The following is a 12,533-nucleotide window of genomic DNA, read 5'->3' on the forward strand; positions in this document are numbered from 1 at the left end:
TCACGAAAACAAGTTTTCCTATAATGGTAGGTCGAACTCTTATAGGGGAAGCGCAGGTTTCATGAAATCAACTCAGAATGTCAAGTTATAATGAAATCTTCATTTTGTGTTAGTTTGTCATGATTTCTTCACGAAAACACGTTTTCCTATAATGGTAGGTGGAACTCTTGTAGGCGAAGAGCAGGTTTCATGAAATCAACTCAGAATGTCAAGTTATAATGAAATCTTCATTTTGTGTTAGTTTGTCATGATTTCTTCACGAAAACACGTTGGTAGGTCGAACTCTTGTAGGGGAAGCACAGGTTTCATGAAATCAACTCAGAATGTCAAGTTATAATGAAATCTTCATTTTGTGTTAGTTTGTCATGATTTCTTCACGAAAACACGTTTTCCTATAATGGTAGGTCGAACTCTTGTAGGGGAAGCGCAGGTTTCATGAAATCAACTCAGAATGTCAAGTTAAAATGAAATCTTCATTTTGTGTTAGTTTGTCATGATTTCTTCACGAAAACACGTTTTCCTATAATGGTAGGTCGAACTCTTGTAGGGGAAGAGCAGGTTTCATGAAATCAACTCAGAATGTCAAGTTATAATGAAATCTTCATTTTGTGTTAGTTTGTCATGATTTCTTCACGAAAACACGTTTTCCTATAATGGTAGGTCGAACTCTTACAGGGGAAGCGCAGGTTTCATGAAATGAGCTCAGAATGTCAAGTTATAATGAAATCTTCATTTTGTGTTAGTTTGTCATGATTTCTTCACGAAAACACGTTTTCCTATAATGGTAGGTAGAACTCTTATAGGGGAAGCGCAGGTTTCATGAAATGAGCTCAGAATGTCAAGTTATAATGAAATCTTCATTTTGTGTTAGTTTGTCATGATTTCTTCACAAAAACACGTTTTCCTATAATGGTAGGTCGAACTCTTATAGGGGAAGCGCAGGTTTCCTGAAATGAGCTCAGAATGTCAAGTTATAATGAAATCTTCATTTTGTGTTAGTTTGTCATGATTTCTTCACGTAAACACGTTTTCATATAATGGTAGGTCGAACTCTTATAGGGGAAACGCAGGTTTCATGAAATAAGCTCAGAATGTCAAGTTATAATGAAATCTTCATTTTGTGTTAGTTTGTCATGATTTCTTCACGAAAACACGTTTTCCTATAATGGTAGGTCGAACTCTTGTAGGGGAAGAGCAGGTTTCATGAAATCAACTCAGAATGTCAAGTTATAATGAAATCTTCATTTTGTGTTAGTTTTTCATGATTTCTTCACGAAAACACGTTTTCCTATAATGGTAGGTCGAACTCTTGTAGGGGAAGCGCAGGTTTCATGAAATCAACTCAGAATGTCAAGTTATAATGAAATCTTCATTTTGTGTTAGTTTGTCATGATTTCTTCACGAAAACACGTTTTCCTATAATGGTAGGTCGAACTCTTGTAGGGGAAGAGCAGGTTTCATGAAATGAGCTCAGAATGTCAAGATATAATGAAATCTTCATTTTGTGTTAGTTTGTCATGATTTCTTCACGAAAACACGTTTTCCTATAATGGTAGGTCGAACTCTTGTAGGGGAAGAGCAGGTTTCATGACATCAACTCAGAATGTCAAGTTATAATGAAATCTTCATTTTGTGTTAGTTTGTCATGATTTCTTCACGTAAACACGTTTTCCTATAATGGTAGGTCGAACTCTTACAGGGGAAGCGCAGGTTTCATGAAATGAGCTCAGAATGTCAAGTTATAATGAAATCTTCATTTTGTGTTAGTTTGTCATGATTTCTTCACGAAAACACGTTTTCCTAAAATGGTAGGTCGAACTCTTATAGGGGAAGCGCAGGTTTCATGAAATCAACTCAGAATGTCAAGTTATAATGAAATCTTCATTTTGTGTTAGTTTCTCATGATTTCTTCACGAAAACACGTTTTCCTATAATGGTAGGTCGAACTCTTATAGGGGAAGCGCAGGTTTCATGAAATGAGCTCAGAATGTCAAGTTATAATGAAATCTTCATTTTGTGTTAGTTTGTCATGATTTCTTCACGAAAACACGTTTTCCTATAATGGTAGGTCGAACTCTTATAGGGGAAGCGCAGGTTTCATGAAATCAACTCAGAATGTCAAGTTATAATGAAATCTTCATTTTGTGTTAGTTTGTCATGATTTCTTCACGTAAACACGTTTTCCTATAATGGTAGGTCGAACTCATATAGGGGAAGCGCAGGTTTCATGAAATGAGCTCAAAATGTCAAGTTATATTGAAATCTTCATTTTGTGTTAGTTTGTCATGATTTCTTCACGAAAACACGTTTTCCTATAATGGTAGGTCGAACTCTTACAGGGGAAGCGCAGGTTTCATGAAATGAGCTCAGAATGTCAAGATATAATGAAATCTTCATTTTGTGTTAGTTTGTCATGATTTCTTCACGAAAACACGTTTTCCTATAATGGTAGGTCGAACTCTTGTAGGGGAAGAGCAGGTTTCATGACATCAACTCAGAATGTCAAGTTATAATGAAATCTTCATTTTGTGTTAGTTTGTCATGATTTCTTCACGTAAACACGTTTTCCTATAATGGTAGGTCGAACTCTTGTAGGGGAAGCGCAGGTTTCATGAAATGAGCTCAGAATGTCAAGTTATAATGAAATCTTCATTTTTTGTTAGTTTCTCATGATTTCTTCACGAAAACACGTTTTCCGATAATGGTAGGTCGAACTCTTATAGGGGAAGCGCAGGTTTCATGAAATCAACTCAGAATGTCAAGTTATAATGAAATCTTCATTTTGTGTTAGTTTCTCATGATTTCTTCACGAAAACACGTTTTCCTATAATGGTTGGTCGAACTCTTACAGGGGAAGCGCAGGTTTCATGAAATCAACTCAGAATGTCAAGTTATAATGAAATCTTCATTTTGTGTTAGTTTGTCATGATTTCTTCACGAAAACACGTTTTCCTATAATGGTAGGTGGAACTCTTGTAGGCGAAGAGCAGGTTTCATGAAATCAACTCAGAATGTCAAGTTATAATGAAATCTTCATTTTGTGTTAGTTTGTCATGATTTCTTCACGAAAACACGTTGGTAGGTCGAACTCTTGTAGGGGAAGCACAGGTTTCATGAAATCAACTCAGAATGTCAAGTTACAGATCTGGCCATTCAAATTGCGCGCCGGAAGGAAAGTGATCTCGCGTGACACCGCAGTATTTCCCGTGAACACAGAAAATGCATTGACACAGGAAAGACATGATCAGTAGGGGGCAGTCATGTAACGCACTGAACTGAAGCGGCAGCGAACATCACCGCGAGCTGCCTGAGGACACAGTTGTTCAAACAATTGTGATGTTGCATTCTCTTCTAAAATGTTTTATTTTTTAATCTAATACCATGTCTTGTGTATCGTATTTATTTCCATATAATAGCAACAGAACTGAAACTATATCTTGTTTATCAGCAACACAGCACGTGAGCGTGAATAACGCGATATCCGCATTTGATCTCGTAGGTATCTGTTCCGCTTCCAGAGCTCTGTTCCACTTTTTTAACTTGACATAGCAACCTGTTCATTATCAAAAATCGAATACAGTTAAAAGAACAACAAACAGTTGCACTGCTCAATTTAAATAGTCCATACAGTCTGTGCTTTAAGCCTGTAAGTGAAGATGGTGGCGCAGGGGGTAGTGCTATCGTTTGGTAACTGAAAGGTTGCAGGTTCGAGCCCTGGTTCCTCCTGTCGGATTTAAGGTGTGCACTGTGATTAGGTCTGTAAGTGCTCTTTTACCAGCAGTAATTTAAAATAATACATTTGTCTATGCTAAATATATTTATTTACATCTGCATATTTATGCTGGGTTCATTCTCGAAAGAGCGGTGACTGACAGTGATATCGAAGCAATTGACGGGACAAAAATATTTTCCCCGTTAGTTCAATTTTGTATGTATTGGCAAAGTGATTATATTTAGTCTAATTTAGTTTAGTTTTTTTAGTTAATTTAGAAAAACGTTTTGAGCATTTTTTTATCGTTAAATATAAGGGGTATGTTGGGGTGTATTATTTCCTGTTAGAAAACATACATTTTAAAAGCTGAAAACCCGTTAAAACATTCGCTATAAGATGGAGCTTAACCATCAAACATTGTTTATTTTTTTCTGTATATGAAAAAAAAAACACGGGTTAATAAACAAACATAACATAAAGCAAGCCTTTATGGATTCTTTTAATTCCTATAGCCTATTTCAAGGACAATGTAAGCATTATTTTACAACGAATCAATCAATGAAATGGTATAAAACAGAAGAAAATATATTTCGCGAAATATTTTACAGTTTTGAATTATGTTTAGCTTCTGTCTGTATGACCATAAATTACAGAGTAACCGTCTCTTCTCATAGAAGGCTAAAAAATGCAGTGATCACGCAGGCTCCGGTACACGCAATATATTTTGCTAACTTGACAACATGTTCACATCCGGTAAAAACTCGGAAAAACCGAGTCGGATGCGTTCCATTTGCCCCAGAAGTAGCAATACCATGGATCCATATGGAAAAAAAAAGATTTTTTGCTTAGCCGGACAACTAGTACTACCTTACGGATTTAAGGTACCTCAGTTTAAATGGCCTTTATCTTCGTTCACTTACAATTAGCCCGAACTACCTTAAATCCGACAAATAATCCGACTAATGAAATCCAATTCTAGAACGGTTAATTGGTAGCCATTGTTAGCAATATCACTTGATAACACATTACTCGCGGTGCTTCACGTATAAAACTCCGTAGCAACACGTCCACAGATAAATTGGACGATATAGTGTGTGCGACCGATTTAATGAGCCACAAATGAGAAGTAGTGCTTAAACAGGATAAGTTGTAGCTTAAGCTACAACTTTGCCTTCTATTGAGAAAGAGCGCAGCCATCTTCGATTCTGAACTCGGGATCCTCTGCGTTATCCGAGATCTCCGAGAAACGGGAGCGCCAGTGTCACTTCCGGCTTCGAAACTCGGAATCCGAGTTCCCAGGGCAAATGGAACGCACCACAAGCTTGCTCTTCTCACCTTTATTCATAGGGTGGGGGAAGGTGAATTGGCACGTTTAAAAGTGACACGAACGACCCCCTCTCATTAACATTTCTGAGGTTAGATCTTGTAATTTGAAGGGTTGTGAAAGCCATAAGGTATTGCTAGGGTGCAAAGTCCAAGAAGCAAGGAATATGTGCGCTGTGTTACTCGTTAGTTGCGCAGTAATAGTTTATGAATCACAAGAATAGGCCAACATGCAATTAGGAAATACAATGCTCTGCAGTTTTTAGTTTAACTTCTGAAGGCCATTTTGCGATCTCAATCGTCATACACCAGCATATGTTTTAATATGCCACTCAAACGCACATAATGCTATGCCTTTATTCTCAAAATAGACTATTAGGATCTCATATTGCTACAACTTTGTACACAATACAGCAACAACTTTACAACGGGACACGTTATTTTTGTTATGCTGTTATCAAAAATATATAATATTCTCAACAACAACAATGCCAAAAAAGCTTATTTATTCAAGTGATCAGAAATATACAATCATCAGAAATGTGTCATACATATTGTCTCAATAGAATTCTGGCAAAGAGAACAAGCAGAGCCCACAGACCAAAAGTAAAACAGGGACTACCCGGCTTGTAAAAAAGAAATCAGTGGGTATTTGCTAATTTATTATTACGCAAGCAGCGCCATGTGCAGTATAGCTTCATATGCCTGTCTGCGGTGTGAACATCATATTCACAACTATAATTTTAATGTTACAATCTACAGGCTGTTCTAATTGAACGTAGATGTCCTGCTGCAGTCACTGTTTCCAAGCCACAGATATCAGAATTCACAAGAAGGCTTCTGAATTTAGAGGCAAGGATTGGTTTGTTGGAGGCGCGTTTCAGTGAGAAAACTCATCCTCCGACAGCGGATCAATCCACATCCACAGATCCATCCATTGTTCCTTCAACGTCTGTGGATACTCAAATGGACTGCCAAGTCTTTTGAGATGTGGTCATCTCCTCAGTCTGCTCACGAAGACCATTCGCTGTCAGCGCACCTGGGTAATGCTGATTTTGGTGTTCCTTCTTCAGCCTCTACACCATTAACTGTCCGGACTCTCAACCTACAAACCAGTTAGGGCTCAGCATCTGTAGGATAAACCAACAACCCAGTGGTGACGAATTCCATGCTCCATAGTGAAAATTCGCCGAATCAAGATTATTCAGCATTTTCTCATCCTTCCGTCATGACATCATTCCATTTGAGATTGCCTGAAACACCAAGAAACACCTCCCGTTCTCATCACCATCATCATATTCGCCGGTCTCATGCAGGGGGTAATCCTTCCAGATGTACTTTTAAATCATGTTTCAGTAGAGACCGAGAATAAACTGTATCTGGACTCAACAGGACCAGACGGGAAACCAAGGGCAGATCGTTTCGCTGTTCTGGGCAGGTTCTGTTAACTTTGACGGCTCCAGGGGGAAAAATGCACTACCCAACAACCTTCGTCAAGCACTTTCAGATGCTGTTGGTAGGAGATTCAACCCCGCAGTTCGTGACTGGAAGCTGATGAGACAGACTTAACGAACTTCTCCGAAATAGAACAACTTTTCCACTTTTTAAACAAAAAAAAGTTTTTTAAAAAAAAAACTTGCAGAACTCACTGGAGCACTTTTTGTTACGATTCGTGCGTGCGGGGGAGCGGGCAGGCAAGCGAAGCCGAAAGCGCAGGCAAACGGGTTTTACTAGGCATAGACAGGACCAACACGGTAAACAACATCGACTAACATCAATGACGGACACCCAACTAAGGAAGACGTGGACTAATATACATGAAAGAAGCCAAAATAACAGGGAACAGCTGGGCACAATTGTGGAAGCACACGTGGATAATGAGGGGGCGTGGCACACACGAGGAGCGGACGGAGCTGGGCGTGACACTTTTGATACTTAACAGTTGTATTCGTTGTCAGTCATATAATAAAAACTTGATTGTTTAGGATATCGGGGCGGCATGGTGGTGCAGTGGTTAGCACTGTTGCCTCACACTCGAGTTCGAGTCTCTGTGACATGCTGAGGCTAATTGGGGATACTAAATTGCCCGTAGGTGTGCATGTGTGAGTGAATGGTGTGCGAGTGTGCCCTGTGATGGGCTGGCCCCCTGTCCACGGTTGTTCCCTGAAAAAAACGAGCTACCTGTCAAACATGCATATCTTCATTTGATGTTGCTTTAAAATGTTGAAATTTATAATGAATTTCTGATCGCGCTTGCGTCATGTCCGAAAAACGTGTTTTAGCTTTCACTCTCCGCACAAATGATTGGATATGCACCTAATAGCGCACTATTTATATCTATTATTTTACATCTATAGATTTCATTTTAGTCAATTCGTGATTTGAGAAGGCAAATTGAAACAGAGTAGGTCAACTCACTGTCTGCCGCTTGGTCTTTACTTTAAGAAACAAAAATCTTACGTTTAACGAAAAAAATGCTCCAAACTTTTTTTTTCTAAATTAACTTAATAAAAAAGAAACGAAATTATAAATACTTTGCCATTACATACAGAATGAATTACCGATATGACATAATGACGATATGGCGCGAGAAACAATGACACCGGGAAAAAAATCCACTTTTCTCTCTGGCTGCCTGCTGTGAAACAACAGACATAACAAATACTGCCCAAATAGCCATCTTTGAGCGCGGAATCACTGCTGACAGCGCTGAGTTTGAAACGACCGAGGCATTGCTGTCTTTGCAAGCCATATTGCTTGCCATACCAAAGGTGATGATTTGTTTGAGCAAGTTGTTTTGGCAATGAACAAATTTGAATTACTGTACCATTTGACAAGTTAAGTGGCCTTGCCACCGATTGAGCTTCAGTCATGCTTGGCCAGCAAAAGGGACTAACTGCATTGTTTAACTCTTGGGGGTCCAGTGCATCGTCGTCGAGTTTTCGCGTCTATTTCAGTTTATATCTCGCTGAAATGTTACATCTGTACAATCATGAAAAAAACGCTGGCTAAATCCGTAATCTGTCTCCTTTTCAAAACATTACAGTTACAGTATTACAGTTTTTAAAATTGGGTTAAATCGGCATCGGGGGCGTGTAGTACCGCTCTTACCCGAAGATCGCTATTCACATTCTAAATAGCCGCATTAGTGCGTATTCAGATCGCATTCGCATGGTAATTTGATTAACAGCGCAGCGGTGAAACGCGATCCAGATACAGTACGTCCCCATCAGCGCCATAAAAGGGGGGTAGGGACGTGGCCAGGTGACAATGGCTCATTCATACACATGAAAGTTGCTACATATTCAATGAAAGGAGCCAGAAATAGTTACAAGTTAGCTTTTTCTTATTTATTTATCCAAATGAATGTTGTGTCGCAGCGCTGGGCTCAGAGTTTGGGGGAACCACCCCTTAAGACACCAATTACGCCACCCTGGGAATTGCGCCCAGGGAAATAGTTCCTAGGCTAAGTAAAACTCCAAAAAGGCACTCAGGTCCGTTATACAAGGCAGCAAGAGACGTGACTCCACTTACAGTCTTTTATTAACAATCACAATAAAACACCATCCACAAGGCAAATTAAAACCTCTGGGCTGGTCCACACAGGGTAGAAGGTTAAGCAGTCAGGCAGAAGATGGCAGCCTGGAACAAAAACACTACAACTCCCCAGTCAGCACAAGTACGTCGGCGCCACGTCGCTGATACGCCGTTCCATAATGCAGACTCTAAAAAACAGAACGGACACAACGGTCACTTACATTGACATTAACCATTTAATAAGGTCTAATCATAAACAGGTTATTCCTTTAGAATTTGATGGTTCAATTTTTACCTGCAGTCTGACAGAAAAGCAACTTTGGGCATTAAAATCAATGAAAACCATGGGAAATAACTATGTAACATGCATGGGGAGGTTAAACCCATATTGTGTTCAAACAATAAGGATAAAAATCCCAAAAGGTCGATTTTTAATTTTGGTTAAACATTGGTTTTACTTACGAATAATCACATTGACGATTTTTGTATTTTTCATTGGTGTTTTATCCCCTCTGCCACACCAGTTAAGATGCACAGCCAACTGGGGATCAAACACCTTCCCACAGATCATCCAGACTGTTTTCTTCAGTGTTTGTCCCCCAGCCAGTGACAGTTTGGATACCTGGAGGTGACAACAGATGTTTGGTCATACAAAATTTCACATACTTTTGGGTAGTGTATGTATGTGTATGTATATAAGTATATATTATATTTTAGTATCCATGTATTATCTATGTACAAGGTAGTTTTCTTAAACCATAATCATACCAGTTTGTTCTTAAATTCAACATTTTCCAACTGCATTTCAACGTTGTTCAGGTCCTCAGTGTCTTGCAGTGGAAATCTCCCATCCTCTGCACACTAAAAAAAAAAAATAGATTTTTATAGAAAGACCTGGGTAACAGTGTGCACAAAGATCAGTAAATCTAGTAAGCTACATTGCAAAGTATTTAAAAAATCTCTGTAATTGAGTTAATAGTAATTCACTCAAATGTTATTGATATGAAATATAAACTTATACACCTTGAAACTATTATTTATACTAGGGAAAAAAATAAACATTTCCAAAATCAATCTAAAATAATTTGATTAAAATAGATCATAAAGCAATTTGTACAGTGCACTTGCCGTTGTTAATGGTGCATTTCCAGGACTGTAACCCAACAAGGTAGGTATCTGGGTGACAATTTCAGTCATGTGTTGGACTTGGCTCTGCAACTCCCCCAACATCTGCAGGAGGATCCTCTCGGTCGCTGTAAGGACAATAGAGAATACAGCATTAAATATTTAGACATACATCGAGACAGATGTGGATGCAGATTTGTTTACAACTTACGTGTGCATTGACTCGGTACAAGCTGCCCCGTGGGTAGCTGAGTCCTCGAAGGACTATCTGTAAGAATAAGACAGTAAAAAATTACTCTAAAACCCTAAGTGATCATAATTACTATCTTGTATCGTATTCTGATTCTTTGTGATTGAGTGCAATACTGCACTCTCTAAGTTACCTCTCATTCACACAAATAGCAATTCCATAAAAACAAACAAACACGATTGTTCTGGAATCTTACTTTGTTCTCCTGACAGGTGCAGAGGGTGTGGGACAGCCGGAGAGGATGTTCTTTCTGTAGGCGTATAATTCAGTGTTTAATTCCTGTGCAAGTGCACACATGAAACAGATTACCATATCATTGCACGCATCTTACATGCACATTTTCTACTGTGTTAATAATTAAAAAAAAAACTTATAAGTTATGCAGTTTATGTTACTAACTTTGTTCCCTGAATGTTTGCATGTTGGTGTATTCCAGTGATTCTCCCTCAGTCTCTGGGTGACTATTCAGTGTGTTGGATGGTCCCGGAGAAACTAGATCTGCTTTTGTTGAGGATAAAACAGAAACAAAACAGTGGTAAGCATTTGGATTATGTAACCGAGTAATTCAGTAAAATGATGTTCGTCTTTGTACCTTGGAAGTGGTGTGTGAGACAAGGTCGAGGTGGAGGTGTCGGTGGTGGTGGCAGGGACGATAATTTCCTCTTTCTGTTAAAAGTATTCCCGCTCTGAGAGTAAGCCGAGGGACGTTTCCTCAGTGGAGAACTGTCCAACAAGGCAAATTGCCTTTTAGGTCTGGAAGTACATCAACAAAACACAAAAAATTAGTTCTGCAAATTAACCCAATACATCAAAATTGTCATGTGTGACAAACTTCTTTATCCCCATCCTGGCAAATATTTCAATATTAGATGCCCCTTATACATAAGTAAATGTTTTCAATATTTGAAAAACACACTGCTAAATTGAATTTTCAGTATGCACATGTATTTTGAGAGTGATCTCACGCCATAGTAATACAACTCAAATTAATAGTAACATACAAACGCATCAAACAAAAGGTCGAGTATGGTAACCTTAGCATAGCCATATACATTAAAATGGTTAAAGTGCGATAAAAAGTTTGTAACAATAAATAATCAAAACACGATTGTTAACATTAATTTGTATCATCAAAAAGAAAAAGAAAAAAGATCATTCTGAAACTATTTATTTAAGAAAGAAATGATTTTCAGCCAACCTTTCCAACTAATCGTACGAGACGAAATAGACTTTTTTTTCTGTTTCTCTTTTAAAACAGGGAACAAAATATGTTTTAAAACACGATCCGTTTTCTTCCACACACACACACACACACACAAAATTAAGAACAATGGTAAAAACTTACCTCACTTATCGGCGACTGGGACAAAGGAAGACTCCGAGCGGGAAAAAACGAAGTCTCCGGCTACAAACACCCACTGAGAGTTTCAGCCACTTACAGGCAGGAAGTCTACTGTGGGCCCGGAAATGACGCTCTCGGAACTCGGACATTCGGATTTGGTGATAATTAAGGACACACATCAGATATCAGAGACACAGCAGCACATTGCCAAGTCTTCACTCACAGTGGGACATCTCTCAATAGATCCTCATGCACACATGCAAGTGCGCACTCTTATTTAAAATACAGTCATATAAACAGGATATCTTTAAACATAATTATCGATAATAAGAAACATTTAATGTCCAGTATATAAAATAGCTATGTAAATCATACCATGCCCTATATGACAAGTAATATTACTACATTAAATAATTTTATTACAGTAATATTACTACTTCCAGGGTCAAACAAACCCTTTTCTAAAAAAGATCCGACGTGATGCGTAGTTTTCCCTACCAAAAAGCGACATTCGACTTAAAAGCGACGATCCGACGTTTAAGCAAGCAACGCTTTTCAACACCGCGACGATCCGACGTTTTCGCGAGTAAAACGCGATGCTTCGTAATGGAACGCGATCTAATTGCGACCATCCGCCGTTTATGCGACGTATTAATAATAATAATAATAATAATAACAGATACTTTATTGATCCCCGTGGGGAAATTGTTTTTACGCCTCCCTCAACTTGCTCTTTGCAGAGTAAGTTGTCTGCGAAGGGCAGCCACCCGTAGCAGCGCCCAGGGAGCTGGGGGTTAAGAGCCTTGCTCAAGGAGCCACAGACGTGCTAAGGCTGGGTTTGAACCGGCGACCTTGTGATTACAAGCACACAGCCTTAGCCCACTGAGCCACATGCTGCAGACGTACTTGTGCTGACAGGGTTCCAGGCACACATACCAGCGCCCTGCTGCTGCACACAATACAAAATGCCACCACAAAGTTCCCTTCCTCCCTAATGGCGTCCCAACCCAAAAACAGTTTTAAAACACACAGAAATAATAAAACCCCTCGCTCTATACAATTAATCCTGGCAGTGAAACAGGGAATGACAATCCACCGATCCCCACATTCATAGTAGAGAGAAAGAGGCAAAGCAGCAGAATCCGTGTATCATTCGTTCATCCGTTTTTAATGTGAAACCAAAACAAGAAAAACGGAAAACCACTCGTATTTATCAGTTTTTGTTTCCAAAACCAAAACGACAA

The 12,533-nt window shown here is 38.9% G+C and overlaps 1 protein-coding gene across 3 annotated transcripts; it reads right to left on the reverse strand.

Annotated features, from left to right (window-relative positions):
- Positions 1 to 8,560: 8,560 nt before the first annotated feature.
- Positions 8,561 to 12,157, reverse strand: LOC140577563 (uncharacterized). Of its 3 annotated transcripts, none has more exons than XM_072700901.1 (9): positions 11,293 to 12,157; positions 10,540 to 10,700; positions 10,347 to 10,445; positions 10,144 to 10,197; positions 9,909 to 9,965; positions 9,701 to 9,825; positions 9,341 to 9,433; positions 9,035 to 9,194; positions 8,561 to 8,760 (listed from the first exon to the last, which is right to left on the reverse strand). In XM_072700901.1, exons 3-9 carry the CDS (start codon positions 10,366 to 10,368, stop codon positions 8,651 to 8,653), a joined length of 621 nt encoding a protein of 206 aa, XP_072557002.1. In that variant the 5' UTR covers positions 10,369 to 10,445; positions 10,540 to 10,700; positions 11,293 to 12,157; the 3' UTR covers positions 8,561 to 8,650. The 3 variants fall into 3 exon arrangements, with proteins under 3 accessions (XP_072557002.1, XP_072556994.1, XP_072556996.1); XM_072700893.1 differs by having other exon boundaries at positions 10,347 to 10,448; XM_072700895.1 differs by lacking the exon at positions 11,293 to 12,157 and having other exon boundaries at positions 10,347 to 10,448; positions 10,540 to 10,810.
- Between the last annotated feature and the right edge of the window lie 376 nt (positions 12,158 to 12,533).

The sequence above is a fragment of the Paramormyrops kingsleyae genome, chromosome 1, assembly GCF_048594095.1.
Source record: "Paramormyrops kingsleyae isolate MSU_618 chromosome 1, PKINGS_0.4, whole genome shotgun sequence".
NCBI classification, from domain to species: domain Eukaryota; kingdom Metazoa; phylum Chordata; class Actinopteri; order Osteoglossiformes; family Mormyridae; genus Paramormyrops; species Paramormyrops kingsleyae.